The sequence below is a fragment of the Eleginops maclovinus genome, chromosome 17 (genome assembly GCF_036324505.1).
Source record: "Eleginops maclovinus isolate JMC-PN-2008 ecotype Puerto Natales chromosome 17, JC_Emac_rtc_rv5, whole genome shotgun sequence".
NCBI lineage: Eukaryota > Metazoa > Chordata > Actinopteri > Perciformes > Eleginopidae > Eleginops > Eleginops maclovinus.
In genome coordinates this window covers 7,981,247-8,001,005 of record NC_086365.1, presented here as the reverse complement: position 1 = coordinate 8,001,005, position 19,759 = coordinate 7,981,247, and the positions used below count along the sequence as shown (strand labels likewise).

The 19,759-nt window shown below is 38.2% G+C and overlaps 2 protein-coding genes across 2 annotated transcripts; one reads left to right on the top strand and one right to left on the bottom strand.

The window, feature by feature from the left end:
• Positions 1–1,369: 1,369 nt before the first annotated feature.
• Positions 1,370–11,069, top strand: gnsa (glucosamine (N-acetyl)-6-sulfatase a). The gene is made up of 14 exons (XM_063905506.1): positions 1,370–1,671; positions 2,733–2,792; positions 2,890–3,096; positions 4,590–4,655; positions 5,536–5,634; positions 5,947–6,114; positions 6,189–6,271; positions 6,616–6,734; positions 6,915–7,018; positions 7,106–7,207; positions 7,655–7,765; positions 7,853–7,963; positions 8,236–8,396; positions 8,921–11,069. The coding sequence occupies exons 1-14, from the start codon at positions 1,516–1,518 to the stop codon at positions 8,994–8,996; spliced, it is 1,623 nt and encodes a 540-aa protein (XP_063761576.1). The 5' UTR covers positions 1,370–1,515; the 3' UTR covers positions 8,997–11,069.
• Positions 11,070–11,258: 189 nt separating this feature from the next.
• On the bottom strand, positions 11,259–18,284 carry zgc:194209 (uncharacterized protein LOC570908 homolog). Its single transcript, XM_063905507.1, has 9 exons — positions 18,226–18,284; positions 16,518–16,607; positions 16,230–16,351; positions 15,638–15,739; positions 15,106–15,258; positions 14,509–14,624; positions 13,939–14,099; positions 12,901–13,096; positions 11,259–12,230 (listed from the first exon to the last, which is right to left on the bottom strand). Coding segments are annotated over exons 1-9 (1,152 nt in total). The 5' UTR covers positions 18,228–18,284; the 3' UTR covers positions 11,259–12,020.
• Between the last annotated feature and the right edge of the window lie 1,475 nt (positions 18,285–19,759).

Here is a 19,759-nt window from a genome sequence, read left to right as displayed (position 1 = left end):
CAAGAACCTACAAAACTAAAAGTACTTTTATTGGGATGGCCCATTCAGAATAATGTAGACTCACACTGTATCCATTACTGAACATAATCACTGATGTATTACTTTTTGCTTTGAGTCTTTATTTATAGTTATATCTTGTAATTTCTTAATAACATTTTCAACCGATAGGCTAATCTGAAGTTGTTAAGTAAACATTGTTATCAAATAGATATAGTGCATCAAAAAAGCACTTTATTTTCAGAAGTATAAAGTGGAAAAACAAGCAAAGAACAAGTGGCCTACTTTTGACTAAAGTATGCCTCTTAGTTGCACTCTGCTACTTTACACAAAATATTGCACAGGTCACAAATATTAACCCAATAGAGTAAATGTTTTATACAACGCAGTAAAAGATACACACGTCGGTGTCCTCTGGTGGACAGATAATGTAATGGCGTTTTAAACGACCTCAAACAATATTCTGTCTCTCATTAGTCTATGTACGATACATCTGCAATAATCTGAGTGACCGAGATCTAAGATTGCCTGGTGTTTGGTATATTTTGTTATTTTAGTCTTCTATTTAATTTAATTTCGGAGGCAAATAATGAACTTGGTTTACTTCACTACATTAATGCAGCTTTATAAACTAATACAAATAAATAAATAACAACAATACTGTACATTATGACACATTATTGATAACGCTACACAACAATATATGAAATAATGAATTTAGCTCCACTTTTACCAGCTGTAACATTAAAGTAATTAACTTAATAATGCATGAATAATAATGAATATCAAATAATATATAGGGTTATAAAATGAGTCATTCTGAAAAATGAATACTTTACATTTTGGTACTTAAAATGTAACTTTGAAAGCAGTATTTTTATTTGTAACAGTGTTTTCTAACCTGTGGTGACGAGTACTCTGGTAAGAGAAGAAGGCTACTCCTACTCTGATCTTTTACTCAAGCAAAAGTAAAAGTTCTTAACTCAAAACCTCAATAAAAGCACAAAAGTATAAGCATTTAAATATCTTTAAATTACCAAAAATACAATTATTAGTCATGCAGAATCATCTTTCCATTATAGTTTTGTAATATAATTAATGATGTATTAATGTGCATATCCTTGTTTTGGCATTCTTTGGACCTGGCAAAAATATGAAATAATGTTATATTCCACATGTGATAGAGAAGGGCTATTTTTTCATATAGCTGTTTTCTTTAGCATATAATCAAATACATCAATGCAGTAATAAACAATACACCATCAGCATGGGTTAAAAAGTAAGAGTAACCTTATTTTTACTGATTAGTCACGCTGAGGGGGTGCGTCTTCAAATCAGCTGACTCGGGCTTCCGTAGCCGCGCAGCACATGACCGGGAAACAAGGAAGTGTTGTCCGAAAGACACAGGGCCGAGTCTGGTTTTCCTCCGGAGAGGACTCGCTAAATTCATTCCACGCTGAAAAAGAGAAGCCCAACTGAAAGAAGACACGGACAGCTTTAGTATTTGATCATTTATTCATGAAAATGGGTTTAAATGGTGCGATTTCGCTTTCCTTTCTACACTATTTACTAATCTGCGTCACTTTGAGCAGCGGGATATTTGCAAAATCATCCAAGAGACCTAACATTGTTTTGATCCTCACCGACGACTTGGACATTGCTATCGGGGGTCTCGTGAGTGCATTTGTTTTGTTTTTTTCTGCCGTTATTACATGTTTGAAATGTATTTGTTTTATCACAGAGTCTGTGTGTGCAGGTTAAGACGATGCATGTGATTTAATTGATGTAAACTTGACTTTTATTTTTAGTCCAGAGTGATTAAGCTGACTGCTCACATTCCTCCTGGTTAGACGCATCCTTTAGGCATCTGTCATAGTCAGCCGAATATTTGTCACAGGTCATTTCAGACGTAGAATAAGTATGCAGATGTTTATTTGAGTCAGATGTTAATAACACACTGTGAAAGTACTCCAATACAAGTATTTTATTTAAAACCTTACTTAAATTCAATTATTATCAGCAACATTTAGTATCAAAAGTAGAAGTACGTCATTGTGTATCTCCTTAGTCTTTAACCAGCTTACATTTGCATAACCTCCTTTAGCAACACACACAGTTCACTGCTCTTATTTCATTTTATTTATGTATTTATTTTTGTCATTGCTTTAAGTATGTGTCACATACCGTACTGGATACTACCTTTATTTCTTGTTGGGATTATTCAATAATATAGTATAATGTGGACAGTCTCTTTTTGAGTAATTTATGTGAGTATATAATGAAACGTTTATAAATGGCATGGTTTCTCAAAAGAAAATTATATTTAGTTTACCATTACTAGATGACAAACAAATAATTGTATTTCTGAAGTTGGAACTTCTGGGTTTTTGGTAATTAAAATACCTGCATTTTTTAAGTTAAATTAATTTAATAATGTTGTTCAGCTCTAATCCCAATAGTTGATAAAGCTTAGAATATATAGAGTTTGGAGCTGTGAAGGAGGTTTGTGCATAATATAAATACATTGTAAGTAAATTGTATTGTCTTTGTATGTCTGCAGGCCAAATAAATAAGAATAGGTGTAATTCATATAAATATATAAAGGACACACTGTTAAAGCCCACCTTATTGGATAACTATTAAAAAGATGCTTGTTGTTATCCAAATTAAAAACATAGGAGGCGTTTACATTATTCAGATAATTCATTTGTCCCATCACTAACGTTTCCTTCCAGAGTCCACTCACCAAGACGAAAAAACTGATCGGTGATGCAGGAATATCATTTACAAACGCAGTAAGTATCAGCATCATTATCGTCCATTTAGTGATGGAGAAAGAAGAAGTTAGAGATATTGAAAAGAGCCATTTTCCAACTCTCCTGCCCCTAACAGTTTGTGGCCAGCCCGCTGTGCTGCCCGAGTCGCGCGAGCATCCTGACGGGGAAATACCCGCACAACCACCATGTCATCAACAACACGCTGGAGGGAAACTGCAGCAGCAAAGCCTGGCAGAAGAGTGAGGAGATGCACACCTTCCCCGCCCTGCTGAGGATGTACGGAGGCTACCAGACCTTCTTCGCCGGGAAATATCTGAACCAGGTAAGGGATGAGGCGACTACATACTGGTGCATTTGTGTAGGATGTAACAAAATAGAAGTAAAGCATGAATTAGAATCTGGTAAAAAGCCTCAAGGCGTCCTTTTTCACCAATCTGTACAATAATTAAGCTGTATAACTTGTACAATTATTGAACTGTGCAATGCTAATATTACTTAGGATTATTACTGTCTTACAGTTTACATTTCGAGCAATAATCAGGTTTTCATCATTAATATATTTATTTATACTTGTACACCACTGTGTATGTTGTATTATTCACATTTTAAAAAATATATTATTGTACAACAAGCACATTGAATTTCACTTCCTATGTTAATATGCATATTTTATCCCTATATTTTATATTCTATTCTTAAATTAAACAACTGGCAAGAAACCTCATTTCCCACCACGATAAATAAAGTATTATGATTTTGAATCAGATTATCTTTCTTCATGCTGCTTTTAGATTATCTAAGAAATGAAGGAAGTTAGAGGTCATTTCCCATGCTGGTTTAGTGACGTTTACATCTGCTAATTGCGGATCAAAGCAGATTGACTTCCTGTTGTTCATTAACCCAAATCTAAATACGGTTATCAGTAATAACAGAAGCTCAGGTTTTCATAGAAAAGTTTTCAAGAAATCTTTAGCAAATGTAATGTTTTAATGTTTAAACAAATGCGGGACATAAAGCTGATCTGTGCAGCATTTTTGTAACACCTCCAATTAAACTAACGGCCTGTAGGTGAATCGTTAAACACTGTCACAAGGTCTTCCCTTTGTGATTCATTCTCGTGATGAAGTCAAGCTGTCAAAGTTGCATCAACCCTTGTGATTAACAGATGGGCAAATGTGGAACCAGGACACTAAAAACGACACAAATAACGTTTAACCCCATTTTGCAACTTCCCTGTGTTAGTAGCTATAACTTTTCAAATGTTTAAGCGAATATGAATTGCAAAAAATGGTTGAGGTGCTTAACGTGATATGAAAATGCCTTTTCTGAATAAATTCTGAGAGAGCAAACATTGGTTCTCGAAAATGTCTTAAATTAATTAAAAGTCCACTGCGAGAAAACAAATGTTTCTGCTCCTCCAAATGTTTGGCTGATTTGTTATTTATTAACACAGGTTCCGCTCCCTTAACACTGTATGAGTGCAGGCGTGTTCCATGTGCAAATACTCTGGCACATATCCAAGAATTGTAGAGATGCCACCAGGCCAACGTTAAATTGAATATGACCTAAGAGAAGAGCAAAGTATCAAAGGGTTCTAACAGAATAAGATACAAACAATCTGTAGAATATTTGCTTGTAACATGCATTAGGCCCATAAACTCTGGTATGTGTCTTCCCGGAAATGTATATTTAAATTGTGTTTGTGTCTTTATCGGTGTGGTGCTGTAACACCAATCAAGAAAACGTAATTTTATGACTTTGTGTGTATATGATGATAAATAAATGTACATTATTATTATTCTGTTTGTGTTTCAGTATGGGCACTCGGAGGCTGGGGGAGTGGAGCATGTTCCTCCAGGCTGGAACTACTGGGTCGGACTGGTAAGACTGAAACAAACAAAAAAAACCTTTGTGCCCCAAATGTACCGCTTGGCTCCTTCCCGTCTGACACAATTGTCTATTTTTGGTTAGAATTAAAAGCCTCTTATCATATGGTCCTGTCTGTAAGTAAAATCCAGCCCCATGACATTGGGAAATGATAAAGCAACAGTCATTGATCTGCATGTTGTCCATATATTATATATAGTCTGAATGTTTTTGGTACAAAAATGTCTCTGGGAAGTTTGTTTCTGTGTGCGTGAGCAGATCTGAGTGAAGCTCAGGTCTTCATGTGACCGGAAGCAGCCAGACGAATAAATAGACTAAAATTAGATTTTCTTTACGTCTCTAACTGGGTTTGCAGAAGTCAGTAAGCAGAGGTCACGGTGGTAATACGATCAGAGTGCAAACCTGTTTTTATCTAGAGCGCTACTAAACAAACACAAATAGTCCCATGACCCGACAGCTTATCATAACTCAGACAGAGTCATGCAGAGTTTATGGTTTCTGCAGAGACTTTTACTCCTTTAGAATCACTTGTTACTTCAGGTCTCGCTCTACTTTAGCGTCTCTGATTTGGAGAGAGTGAGAACCGTGTCAAACAGATAGTGTACCATGAGGTTTAGAGGGACTGGGATCTCGTGTTGCTACATGTGACCGTGATGAAGTTTATTTAATGTTTTTAATCCTACACTAAGCAAGGTTAAAGTGCTGACCACATAAAAAGGGTTTAGGGATTATGTTTTATTTTTTACTAGTTATAGTGAATCTAAAAGATGTAAAAATAACTGTGCTAAAGGGGTCCCTTTTCTACCACTCAATAAACAGAAGCACAAGAATGCTAAAATAAGAGTATTTCATGAGAGTTGTTTGTGTTTTTCAGGAGAAGAACTCTAAATACTACAACTACACTCTGTCAGTGAACGGGAAGGCTGAGAAACACGGAGCCGAGTACAGCAAAGACTACCTGACAGACGTCCTGGTGAGGAATTCAAACACACTAACCTTTATTTTATTGTATGTCGTTCTTGTTCAATCCTACGTGTTGAAATTAATATTTTAAATTGTGACCGTCCCATTAAAACAATGTAGTATAAATGTAAAACATACTGAAATGACCTATATAATAGAAATGAGCACGTTGGTATTCTAGAGCAACTTCAAATATAACAAGTTCAGAGTCTGTTGCTTATTTTAGTTTACATTTCGTTTTTCTTAAGTTTAATTTATAACAATATTCCTGAGAAAACTTCCTTGAATTACCTAGGAGTGACATTTTTGCTGCGACTCTCAGGCCAACAGGTCTCTGGACTTCCTTCAGTATAAGTCAAACTACCAGCCGTTCTTCATGATGGTGTCCATCCCGGCCCCCCACTCCCCGTGGACAGCGGCCCCTCAGTACCAGAACAGCTTCAAAAACACCAAGGCTCCCAGAGACCCCAACTTCAACGTCCACGGGAAGGTGGGCTCCTCCTTCCACTCTAATATCCCCTGTAAAGATGGGATAAAAGGGTTAATTTTTCCATCTCTTCTCAGGACAAACACTGGCTGATCCGACAGGCTAAAACTCCGATGACCAACTCCTCTGTGCAGTTTCTGGACGATGCCTTCAGGAAACGGTCGGTCATTGCTGCTTCTATCCTATCAATTTATTCCTCTTACTTCCTTCCCTTTTGCTTCATTGCTCTTTATTCTCCCCTTCTTCACCCTTCCTTCTCCCTCTTTCTCTGTTTCGTTCCTCCTCTTCCTCTCCATTCAGCCCTTTATTTAGCTTCACACTCTTCATTTTTTTCTATACATGCCTATAAAGAAAGGTGATGACAATAAAGCACCTAACGTTGACAATACTAGAAAACAAAATAGTTAGTTTAACAGTTGTTGTACCTTTTTATGAGCTTTGTTTCTATACAAAGTCTGAAATGTTTAGCCCATATTTTGGTTTCTTGCCGCCCCTGGCCTGCAGTTGGAGGACTCTGCTGTCAGTGGATGACCTGGTGGAGAAGATCGTGAAAAGTTTGGAGGTCAGAGCTGAACTGGACAATACGTACATCTTCTTTACCTCTGACAACGGATACCACACAGGTAGTGCATTTTTTTAAATCCTAAATGAACAGATGACAAGTAAAAGTTCATTTATTTTAAACACAAATAAACTAATGTATAGTCTGGATACTATACTATACTATACTATACTATACTATACTATACTCTGGAGTTTCAGTGAAGGGTTAAGTTCAGTGTTTGTGATTTTTTCTCTTCCAGGTCAGTTCTCTCTTCCTCTGGATAAGAGGCAGCTCTACGAGTTTGACATCAAAGTTCCTCTCATGGTCAGAGGACCGAATATCAAACCCAACCAGACCAGCCAGGTACATGCGTGTTATGTTGTAACATCAGCTCAGTGCCTCCCTGCAGTATTTGTTGAACTAAAGGAAATTAAATAATCTTGTTTTCAGATGCTGGTGGCCAACGTGGACCTCGGTCCGACCATGCTGGATATCAGCGGCTACAACGTCAACAAGACGCAGATGGACGGCATGTCCTTCCTGCCCGTTATGGTGAGTTCACTAACAACCTGTTAATGTTCTTTTTCAGTGTCTGAATAATAGGAAAACAGACCCAATGTCTTCTTAAGGATGGAGGTATTATATCACAAGTTATTTTTCCCTCTATTAATATTACATTTGAGTTGTATTTATTTATTAAAACACACAACATTTTTAAAGGTTTAAATTTAAACTTGTACTATATTCTTATTGTAGTTGAAGTAATGTAAAAATGACAGTGTAGAAGTTAAGAATGTATGCGCAATGTCCCTTTTCTGTGTTAGTTTACTAACCCTTTTACATTTCATCTTAGTTTTACTGTTTATTCGGCACTGCTGAAAGTAAACTCTATTGTTCACTGACACTTATATTGCTTAATGTATTGTTTTACCTTAAAGTTTCTCCCTGGGGTTTGATGAGGTTGGGTTATTCACAAATGTAATGTGAATGTGTGTTCAGGAGGGGAGGGTGAACAGCAGCAGCTGGAGGACAGACATCCTGGTGGAGTATGAGGGGGAGGGGAGCAACGTCTCCGACCCCGCCTGCCCCCTGCTGGGACCCGGAGTGTCGGTACGAGAGGAAACTTTCATTTTATCTGTGGGGGGGAGAAGTTACATTTTAAAAACTCATTCTCCTTCCATCCGTTCTCTTCTGCAGGAGTGTTTCCCAGACTGTGTGTGTGAGGACTCGTACAACAACACTTACGCGTGTGTGCGCACGGTCGCCGCCTCCTCAAACCTGCAGTACTGCGAGTTTGACGATAATGAGGTTGGTCTTTCCTCTTTCATCTAATTTGTATCACCCTTTAATGACCTGAAAAGATAAAGACTGTATACAAACATTTTATTTGGATGTGCTGAAACACAATTTTTCATGCTCTAATATATTTGAAAGATTTTGGGCAATTGTAGTTCCATTACATGTCTTTTCTCTAACTTTGTCGATGCGCCTCTTTAGATTTCTCATCAATTCACAAGATAGCCTAAGATAATGCCCTCAGCTTTACAGTAACATTGTTTGTGGATGTGCGCCCCCTGCAGGTGTTTGTAGAAGTTTACAATGTGACAGCAGACCCCTACCAGCTGACCAACATCGCAAATAGCATCGAAAAGGAGGTGCTGGAGAAGATGAACCACCGGCTGATGATGCTGCAGTCCTGCTCCGGACAGTCCTGTCGGACACCCGGTGTCTACGATTCCAGGTCTGTTCAGCGCCGCCATGCTGCATTGTTTCTCTGAAAGTAAAGGGATTTTATATTACTGATTAACTAGTTAACGAAGTCCATAATACTATAAAATAATTTATGAATGGAAAGTGTACTGAACTATGACTGAATAATGGGGCCATTGAAGGTTAAAAATAAACAAATTCTGGTGCCAAGAGAGGGGGTTTGTATTCCTTTAGTTAAAGTGGTACATTTATGACAATAAATAACCAACTAAAGATAAAACACTTTGATTTTGATCTAAATTAGTGGCATAAATCTACAAAAATGTTGTCCAAGAATCACATTCAGACCCTATTTATTTCTGTTTTTGGAAAGGTATGACTTATAAGCACTATCTATATTCTCTATTTAAAAATGACAGACAAACAGATTTAGGAAAAAATAATGTTAAATCTTCTTTGTTTGACTTTCAGTGTACTTAACGCAGCATTTTGTAAGACTTGTATTATTATCAAAACTCATTCAAACATTAACTCCTATGTCTTGTGTTTTCTCAGGTATAAATTTGACCCGCGACAGATGTTTCCGAACCACAGCTGGCGGCTCAGCAGACTCCGACAGAAGAGGAAGTGAGGAGGAGACGAAGGAAGGATGGAGGGAGAAAAAGGAGGGCTGGATAGTTTTTAGTATCCAGCCTCCTGCTGTTGTTGCCTTGTTTCAGGCCTGAGCGGTCTGTGTGTGGATGGATGGAGAAGGGATCAGGTGGGAGTGGAGGAGGCCGAAGAGGCCTCTGTGGGTGCAACCCCCCCCTTTACAAGCCTCCAGGTTGGGCTGCTGTTTGCTGAGTTTGTCGGTAGGTGTGCAGGGAAATTACTCAGTGTTGATTTATACTCACAAGCCATTAATCCTTGTCGTCTTGTTAGCATTATTACGTCTGTCGTATTTGTTTCAAACCTTCGAGCCCCGTTGAGATGATAATATAAAAGATGCAAACGGCAGTAAGGTCACGTTTCAATAGTGAACAGGGTGTGGTTTGCTGCATTCTGATGATCCTCAAGAATTTGTCAAATTTAAATATAAATCACCGGGTTGCACTCAATAGGCTTAAAAGTAATGTAAAAATAATAAAAGAAACACATAATATAAAACAGCACTGTGGTCACCTGACAATGTCAATGAGGAGCAACCAACTGCAGCAAAATAAATCCAGTTAGTTAAGGTACGACCAAAATCTAACATTTATAATCAGAGAAATGACAGTCATTCTGCAAAAATAAACTATACAAGAGGGTAAGACCTTGAACTCTCACCTGTCAATAATGTTGGCTTGAATAGATGTGCGGAGGTGACGGAGAAAATATACTGAGCATGCGAAAGGATATTAAACAGAAAGGAAAAGATCATGTTAAAGTAAGAAAATGAAGATAACTGAGAGCCACCTACAGAGACGTTCACAAACAGTCCCACAGAAACACATCTCACAGAAACGAGTGCCTACATTTACAATCCATCTATCACTTCCACATAAAAAGCTATGTAACAGACAATAAGACTGAATAATTATCATGCACCGAAGGATGACAGCATGTGACGGTGGCTTAAACGAAAACTCTACACCAATTTCTATGTCGGTCACACAAAGTCATGACGTTTTATGAGAGTAAAATAGTCTAAAGGACCACTTCTGTCTTTTAAAGCATTTCCTACACCGTTTTCAGCATCAGACTCGCATTCAAGTACATCACCTAATTTCATTGTTAAAGCACCTTGTTTTTCATCCAAAAATTTCAAATGATTTTTCCTTTATTTTTTATTTCCTATTTGGATTTAATTCATCCTGTGTTGTATATTTCATATTCACTTTATTTATGTCACAACTGTCACTTTAAATGGGCAGAAAAGTACATTTCTACTATCTACTTCTAGTATTCTGTATTGCATTTCACTGAGCCAAGTTTCAAACATTGGTTAAGGAAAAATGATTGAATTCCTAGAAAAAAAAGGTAAAACTTTGACAATAACCAGTGTTCCTATTTTAGGTTATTTTGTTTTGTTTATGTTTCTAACAAGACTTCTGTTTTTTTTTTGTAGAAGGCGCTGACTTAAGTTTATTTCCATCATACATTACACACAGTAAATATTCTGTGGTGAAATCAAATTTGATTTCCAGAGGCTGAATAAATGATAAATGGAAGCTACTTACAGAAAGTGTTTTTGGCGATACATTCTTGTTAATAAAGATCAAATTTGTTCAGATTACTAGCACCTAACCAAAGATCTGGGGATCGAAGGGAAATCTATCAGAAAGTCTCGTCAGATCTGCAGATGTTCTTTGTAAACGACTGACTCTTTGTGTGTTTATTTCAATTGTGATTTGTTTTCCTGACTGGCAAGCAGACAGAGCGGCTGTTAAAATGTGTTCCTCTGCTACTGGAGTTATTATTCATGTGATAGTAATAATAATAATTATATCATTCTGTTCATACAGCTGTTTCCTGCTCTGTATCTGATTCACATCTGGACTGAATTAATGTGAGAACCCGCGCTCCACATGTGGTTATATTTCACTGATGCACTTTCCAATCTGTCAGAACTCTTTTTTGGAACCGTTAGTTTTATTTTATTAAATATTTTTGTAGAGTAGCTTTTTATGATTGTGTATTTTCGGCTTGATTGTGTGTCCAAATAAAGAGATTCTCAAAATACTACGTTTGTACATTTTAGAATTTCTCTTCTTTGATAACCTGTACAACTCATGTTACCTTTTAAATCTTACCTGATTTGTTTAAATATTAAGTTGTCTGTACATTCCTGTTGTTTTGTTAAGGAATCAACCAAGCACTCCTGTTAAAAGCTAAAAGAAGGCAAATGTAGGTTAAGGTTTGACACAAGAACTGAAGAAAAACAAAGTATTTTATATTTTAGTCAAAATAATTTCAAGAATACGTTTCACATCCCAGATGATGTCTTCAAATGTCCAAACGTTATCTGAACAAAACATTTGAATGATGTGGTTTTTAAATGAATTACACATTTGTCATTCAGGAGTCAAATGTTCTTTTTATATCAAATATTTATTCAATTTCAAATTTTACAATTTGTTTTAGTAGTACACATTCCCTCCCAAATTAAAATGTTTATTGTAAATTAAATACAAATCCTAAGAGAGAAAGTCAAATGACATTAAGAGTTTCTTTTGGAAGATTTATTCCAGTTGGATTAAGTGTGAAGATAAATGGGTGGAGTATTTGTAACTTCATTTCTATATTTTAACGCACAGTATTTTAGGTGTATACTATGGTTTTAGCTCAATGTACCCGGTACGATTCAAATGTAAATTATATTCTATGAACCGGCATTTGAGCACTTGTATTTTTGCTCCTGCAGATTCTTAAAAACTTTTCTAAAAATGTCTTCAGATGATCACAGCTTTTCAGTTCTTCTCTCAGTTAGTGTGTGAAAAAGTCCGACCTTCAACCAAAATATCCAGGTTGGATCTATGCAACACCTGCACGTTGCTCCAGGGGTGAACAGAGGTTAAAAAACCTTTACAAGTAAAATCCAGAAGCACCACAATGTTCCTCATAGCTCCTCGATCATAACAGTCCAGAAATTAAAATATTAATCCTACATTAAGTTTCCTGCCGCGGTCCATCATCAGCTGTCCGCCCCCTCCAGGACGGGCAGGAAAGGCAGGTCGGTGTTGCCCAGGTACGTCCTCCCGCGGTGCTGGAAGACGTCGCTGACGGCCCAGGTGAGGCGGCCCTCGGGGTCGTGCAGGGTTCCCACCAGCTCTCCGTCAGACCCCAGCTCCAGGACCAGAGCGTAGCGTGGCAGCATGACACGGTACCAGCCCAGAGGAATCACCTGGAGGCAGAAACACTTGATGTTTATCTAAAGAAACAACTTTGATGCATCTCAAGTTTGTGAATGTACTCCCTAGTAGTCTGGTCATGTTTTAAATAAAGTTTTTTACTTTAATTGAGCTTAAAACAGTTTCTCTGTCGGCGTGACCTCAGCTGACATTTCCCAGAGTTCACTAGGAGTTCAGATCTGTCTCTTCCAAGTGTGCGGGTGTGACAGAAGTGTTTTCAACTTAAACAATTCAATCTCTGTGTGTGTGTTAGTAAAGGGGTCCTGCCCCTGTCCCATCACATTTCACACTATCTCTTCTCAGGCTGGAACAAAGCCTGTTATTCTCTGCTGACTGACACGCCGGATAATTGTGAATCACACAGGCTTCCAGATGGATCATGGGAAAGCAGATATGGTTATGAAAAAAGCAATTAAAAATTGAGTTAGAGTATCATAAGTATACAGTGTAATAAATATACTGGTTGACAGTTAAAAGTATGACGTTTGTTTTGTGTGTTCTGATTTGACTAGAAGACAATAAATACAGTCCTAAAAATGTCATTAGAATTCAGTTTAAATTGAGTTGCCAGTACATCAGTTCAGGGATCTTTTGGATCATGTCCCACATATGCAGTATATCATTTATTGAAGTAATTAATATAAAATATAAAAACACACTGACTTTTGCCAGGAAGCGTTTGACGGCGGGATACGGGGCGATCATGTCCAGGAAGGGGGGGGTAACTTTCCGGAACCTCGGCGTCGTTATGCCAACAAGGAATGTTCCGTGGTCGCTACGGCGGATGTTGTCGGGGTAACCGATCATGTTGTCCATGACGACCTCCTTGGTGCCGGCCTTTGGGCCCTTCAGCCAAAACCTGAGATTGAAGAGAGTAAGAGTGTGTTATTGTTTCCTCGTCTGGAAGTCAAAGGGTTTTATTTGAAGGTGTTTCTGGTTAGAAGCCTCAAATAAGGTCTTTGGTCAACACTAGCAGAGGAGATTTTCACCCTTTGTTCTACGACACTTCAAAACATCACTGATAAAAGTCAGAAGCTCTTAGGTGTGCAGCTGCTAAAACTGTCTAAATAAGATTAAACTACTGAAAGTCATGAGGCCGAACATTAGCAGCCTTCAGCCAAGCAGCTGTGACGAGAAGTCACACGATGGTGATGGAGTTCATTGTAGCCTAATGTTAGATTTTTTATTCTGCTGATAACATTAACAGGGGCCCTTTTTTGCTCACTATCAGGTTCACATTTGTATTTTGTGCCTCTACTGTGACATGTTTACATCCTTTAATGTTCCAAAAGCTCTTTATTTCTCTCATACTGCCTGTGCTGCAGCACCTCTTTTCACCCTCTGTCTAAAACCAGAGCCCAGTCTGCTCTGTTGTGGAAGTAAACAAAGGAGTCCAATGGAGGCGTTTCAGGCGTGTGTGGGACAGAAACTCCCCCTGGAGGGAACTTTAGCCTCTGCAGACTGTTTACATGCACAAAAACCTATAGAATACACTACAGGAAAGGAAAAATAGGGTCCATTTAACTGTTCAAAAAGTCATAAAGCAGTTGTTAATATGTGGAGGTTATCCTGATGAAATGTGAATCATAGACGTTTATTTAACACAGAACTTATTTTTCACAACGCTTTTTGTCAAGGTATGCTCGCTTCAGGGTCAGCCTACCATAATACGTCATCACTTCAGCACTCTATGGCGTGTACCTCAGTATGCGTCCGATGCTTGTCTCCGCTAGCAACAGGAAGCGCTCGTCAGGTGACAGAGCGATGCCGTTTGGCATGTAGAGATCGCCGAGCAGAACCGTCACACTTCCCGTCTGCGGGTCGAAGGAGAGGAGACGACCGAGGGTGTTCAGCTCAATCACCTGAAAAACAATACATTTAAACGATGTATAGTTTAATGTAGCTTAAAATATGTTATTTAGCTTAAATATGTTTGATCAAACTAAGAAATGGTTTTGTTAAACTGAGTTATATACTGTATATATATTTAGCTCGGAGGGGTTGAAAGTGCAGCAGAGCCTCCTCAGCAGCTCTGAATGGACCCTTAGTGCTTCTTTGGGCAAAAGGCTGGATGGACGGCTACAAAGAAATGCCTGAGTGTCCTCAAGTGTTATTGGCAAGCATGCTAAAAAAAAACCTCAAGGACTCTGCATGCATCAGCTTCCCTCTGTTAACGTCTAAAATAAAAATATTTTGAAAAAGGTGATAATCGGATGGTTTTGGGGCTAATTGCTTCTAATCCACTCGCTCTTTGCCCCCCCCCCCCCTCACCTCCAGGTTGACGTGTCTGCGTCCCCAGCGACTCGAGGAGTCAGTGAAATAAATGATCCCCGTCTCAGAGGAAATCTCCAGACCGTTCAGGAAGGCGAAGGGGACGCCAGCAGCACCTGAGGAACAAAGAGAAGAAGGGACACAGACACTTTTATTTACACACGTTTAAATCTTTCTTTCATTTTGGTTGATTTAATGCATATGCAATACATTTTGGCAAGAATGTGAATCATTGACGTTCAACCTCAGCTCCTACATTAGGTCTATAATAACCTTTGTAACAAAAATGTTCCATACTGTGATACCCCAGGGCCATAAAAGCATAAAATGATGCTTCAAGTTTAATCTTGAGCTCAGGGTTCGTTATTTCAGGTTTACAATTTCCACGAGATGCCCTTTGGTGCAAATACATGCTGTTGTGCTGGTTTCCTCAAAATCCCTGTCGTTTTTAATCGTCTTCATATACCAGAATAAAAAATTACTTAAAAACTATCAGATATTTGGTAGCCTAAAGTTTCTTGAAATATTTATCTCAGTGAAAGTGGAAAAAAAAAGGGTGGATTTGAGGGATTACACACACACACACACACACACAACCTTGTGAGTTAGCCAGCAGCAGAGTCTTTTCTCCAGTTTTGGGGTTAACGCTGTGCAGACCAAAGTACGAGTCAGCCACGATCAGCTGACCGTGACGATCCAGACGAACTCCATGAGGACGGCCGCACACCGGCTCATAGTTCGTGCTGCTGCCTGCAGAAACAAGAGTAGGCTTGATATGAGTTCAGGACTGCATGTTATAAACAACTTTATAATTTATTTAATCTTATCGAAAACTGAGGAATATAAAGAACAGATGCTCCTGGTGACTGCTGCTCATAAGCAACAATCTCCACAAAAAACAAAAGGACTAACAGCAAAATGTTTTTGCTGTAAAATGCCATTTTCCAAACTTTAAGGGTAATATAGATTTATAAAGTTGTGTCTCTTTGCTCACATTCAACTCAACAACTTAACAGCAGCTAAACATTGACTGGAGGGGTTTATTTGGTGTGAAGGAAAGTGATAAAGTCAAAAGAATGCAGCTGTGCCTGAATAAACACAGAGGGAGAATCAGACATGAAACACACACCACATTCTGGTAGATCCTGTCCCATGTGTGTGAGGAGTGTGAGGCTGTCGTCAGGACTGATCCGCCACAGCTTCCCGTCCACCGTGCCCGTGTACACGTTACCTGTAACACAACACACACTGGGCATTATATGGGCTGAATTTTGGGAAACTTATAAAGAGCGCCATTTAAAAATCCATGGAAACTAATAATACAACATTTTAATGTATCTATAATGTTTGGAAAAATGTGTTTAAAAGCGATGATGAAAACCAACCAAAACAAAACAATGGATTCATAATGTTAATAATAACAAATATACATTCATTTTTTTATTGCATAATAAGAAAGAAATGTGTCATAAAACCAGACATCTATACAGATACATTTAAACGTGTCAAAAGACATACCAGGGGCCAAAATACCTTTCACGATGACTATTATTTCATTTGATAATCACTTTTATCACGTTTATAAAATGAAAATAGCGAAAAAATGTCCCTTAAAACATCTTACAGCCTAAGGCGATGCATTTAATGTCTTTTGTCTGCCCAAAACCGAATGATTTTCTCTTGTCTCAGTTAAAATTACAAATTAAATCCAGCACACTCACCCTCCTCATCAGCAGTGAAGGATTCTGGTCCGTGAAGTTTACCAACAAACAGCCTGCGGCCCTTCTGCAGCAGGGTGTTGACAGCCAGTGGACCCTCGAGAGCTGGAGGGGGGCCCTTCAGACTGAAGTAGGAATTGGATTCAATTGTTATTGACAATATAGTGTGTGTGTGTGTGTGTGTGTGTGTGTGTGTGTGTGTGTGTGTGTGTGTGTGTGTGTGTGTGTGTGTGTGTGTGTGTGTGTGTGTGTGTGTGTGTGTGTGTGTACAGTATATGTGTGGGTACTTACACATGTGGTTTGGGGTCTATGGGAGAGGGCAGCAGGTAAACTCCAACAGCCACAGCGAGGAGAGCCGCTAATAACGATCTTTTACCCAACCTGAGAAATAACAAAACGCACTATTTATTAACTCTGTTAAATAGTTTAAAGACTCGGGTGCAAAGTATGCTATTTTTATGGTTTCCTGCACAAAAATCATCAAAATCTCTGTCGTTGCTAACCATTTTCATAAACGGAAAGAAAATTACTTGATCATTTTCAGAATTCAAACCCTTTATTTTTCATTTGGTATTTAAGATCAAGCCGGAAGTTTGCTGAAATATTTATCTCAGTGAAAGTGGAAAATGATATAATCAAATAACATTTAACTGCATATTTTGACCCAAACGTTATACTGCCTTAAACAAATACAATCAAAGCCCTTTCGGCATTATTCTACACTGCAAATCCCATGATGCTGTTATCTTTGCCGATCTCAGTTTGCTGCCAATACGTCACAGAGTTGTGTCACGTAGTGAGGTGAACTTGCGAGTGATGTTTAACACAAGATCAATAATATGCATCACTGTGCATCACTGCATGTAGGTTACACACAAGGGGAACCCAGGTGAGTGAATCAAACTAAGAACAATGATTTAAGTAATCAAATGAGATTGTAGAGCCTAATCACTGCATGATTGTGGGGTTTTCCTTTAAATGTAAAGGAATTCCTCTGAATACTGGTTCTTTGCTCCCTCTAATCACAATGGAAAGAAGCTAGAGATTCAAACATGATAAAGAGTTGAATAACAATTCTACACAGGAAATGAAATAAATCCCAACCCGCCCTAAGAGAGGAAGGGAACTTGTGCAACAGTGTGCATGATGTCATCCAACCTCCCCACATAAGGTAATGATCTAGATGTTATCATCTCAAAGTTGTTGCCATTAGTATCACATTAACTGGTTACAAAACTCCACAATGGGAAGTTGACCAGATTTCTAATTGATGTGTTGGGGGCTCAGCAGGGTTGTAGAGGTAGGTGTGCTGACAGCTGCTGGAAAATAAAACAGATAGTCCCCCAGTTGCCTTACACCAGCACATAAACATGATTTAAAGTGTTGTTTCTCTGATAGCCAAACTAAAGACGACCATTGTGCTACCAAGAATATCTGACAAAGACCTTAAAATGGAACAACCGTTTTCCTGTGCTTTTAAATACTGGGAAAAGCTTTTGCAATAAGCGAGCTGTCACCTTGCAGTAAGACTCAAAAGTAAGGCTAAAAAATGTGCCATGTTTTACTCCGTCTTGGATTCACCATATTAAAGCTCACAAATCCCAAGGTAGTCAAATCAGGAATCAGGTATCAGGAAGCAGGATTCTGTTTTGGTTCAATGAAATGTAAACGTTGCATTATCTCCTCACCGCCCACACCTGCCAACAGAGTAGCAGAACTTCCAAAAACCTGAACCTGTTGACTTCTAGCTTTATTTTTAAAAATTAAGAGCTGCTTGCATGCATTTGATTCATGCCGAAAAGAAGTATGACGTTGAATTTACAAACAATATATTGAATTCATTATTATTATGACTCCGCAGTGTTTACAACTAAAATGTACATGTTTTTCTGAGCGCGGTTTGGCGACGCAGAATAAAACTTCTTCATAATTCTGCAGTAAAAAGCCGAGCCTAATTTCGTGTGAGTTTAAAATGAAATCCAATAAATGTCAAACTTACATTGTTGAGTTGTGAGAGAACGTGTCCTCTTGGTGCTGGATCAAACTGATCTGACTCAATGGACCTGACAGCAAACACACCACAGTATAACAAAGAACATCCGGCGAGGACCTTCGAAATAAAAGTCTAGAGACACCAACCCTGCACCAGTTGCATATTTAACCCACTCTCTATATCGCTTAAAACAAATAAAACTGTTAATACTAAATACTTTCGTGTTTATATTTAAATACGTTGGTATATAACTGTGTATTATAAGTTATGTATGTTCTTAAAGCCTCTTCCAAAAACATCAAACTAAAACTAGTGTCAGCCGCTGCTTTTATTTTGAAGGCAGCACTGCCAGTCCCTCCAGCAGTTTTACACGTAAACAGTTTAGTGTGAGACAGGGGTTGGGGGGTCCATTAAAGTCTGTGAGTAGTTGGGGTCACAGGGAGGACACGAAGAGGAGGAGGAGGGGGGGAAGACGTGCCGCTTTAGACTGCAGATCTGCCAAATTACTGACAGCCTTTATGCTAAACTAACTGGCTGTATCTTTATATTAAACCGAGTGGTAACAATAATCTCATGTCACTGCAATAAAACCAATATGATTTTTCTTAAATGATGGAGCTTTTCTTTCACTTGGTGTTTAAATTGGATGTGGGATTGAGTTTACACGTTACATGTGGAATGTGTCTAAAAGGGTTGTAAAAAAGATCTGAATTGATTTTAGAAATGTAGGGCTGCAAGATTCTTTTCATTATCCATTTATCTGCCGATTGATTTGTGGTGAATAAAATGTCAGAAAATAGAAAAGATCTCCTAGCATTTCCCCGGGTGAAACGTTATGTTTTCAAATACCTTGCCCTAAATGTGTGTCATTTTAAATTGCATTTTTAAAAAAAGCCATTATAACATTTACATTATCAAGACGAGAGATACATTTTACTGCAATCAAGTAATCCATTATGCACTAATCTATATTCTCATGTCAAATATACTGTATTTAAATAATCCCATTTACAGCATCTTAATTCAACTACAAAGAAAACACAACAACAGTTGAAATACCTGAAATGAACATGGAAACACTTGTTTTTGTTTTAATTTCAACTTTATTGGATGCAGCCTGCCCTGTGTGAAGGAAAGGCAACATTTGGTATCGATTCAAAGAGAGACCGCAGGATGGCGACAAAAATAAATCTTTAGAGTTCCCCTGCAGACAAAGCAACATGAGAGGAAGCCCTGCTGCAGTATTCTAGTTCTGTCTAACTTAAGGAAGGCACTGCTGTATTCTGAGCTCTGAAAAGCCAAAATCTAACTAAATCTTGATCTAAAATATGGTTTTGGATCAAGATTCAAGAATATGGAGTCATCATTACCACCCATCTTCTTTTCATTCTTTCTTCGATTATAAACTCAAGAGTAATTTTGGATTTTGCAGCTGAGGGCTGAAATTAAAATATGAATCATTTTATCTAAAGTATAAAACAAACAGAGATTACTTTCTGAGCTCAGACGCTGATGAAGAACTCATGATGAGAGAAATCCG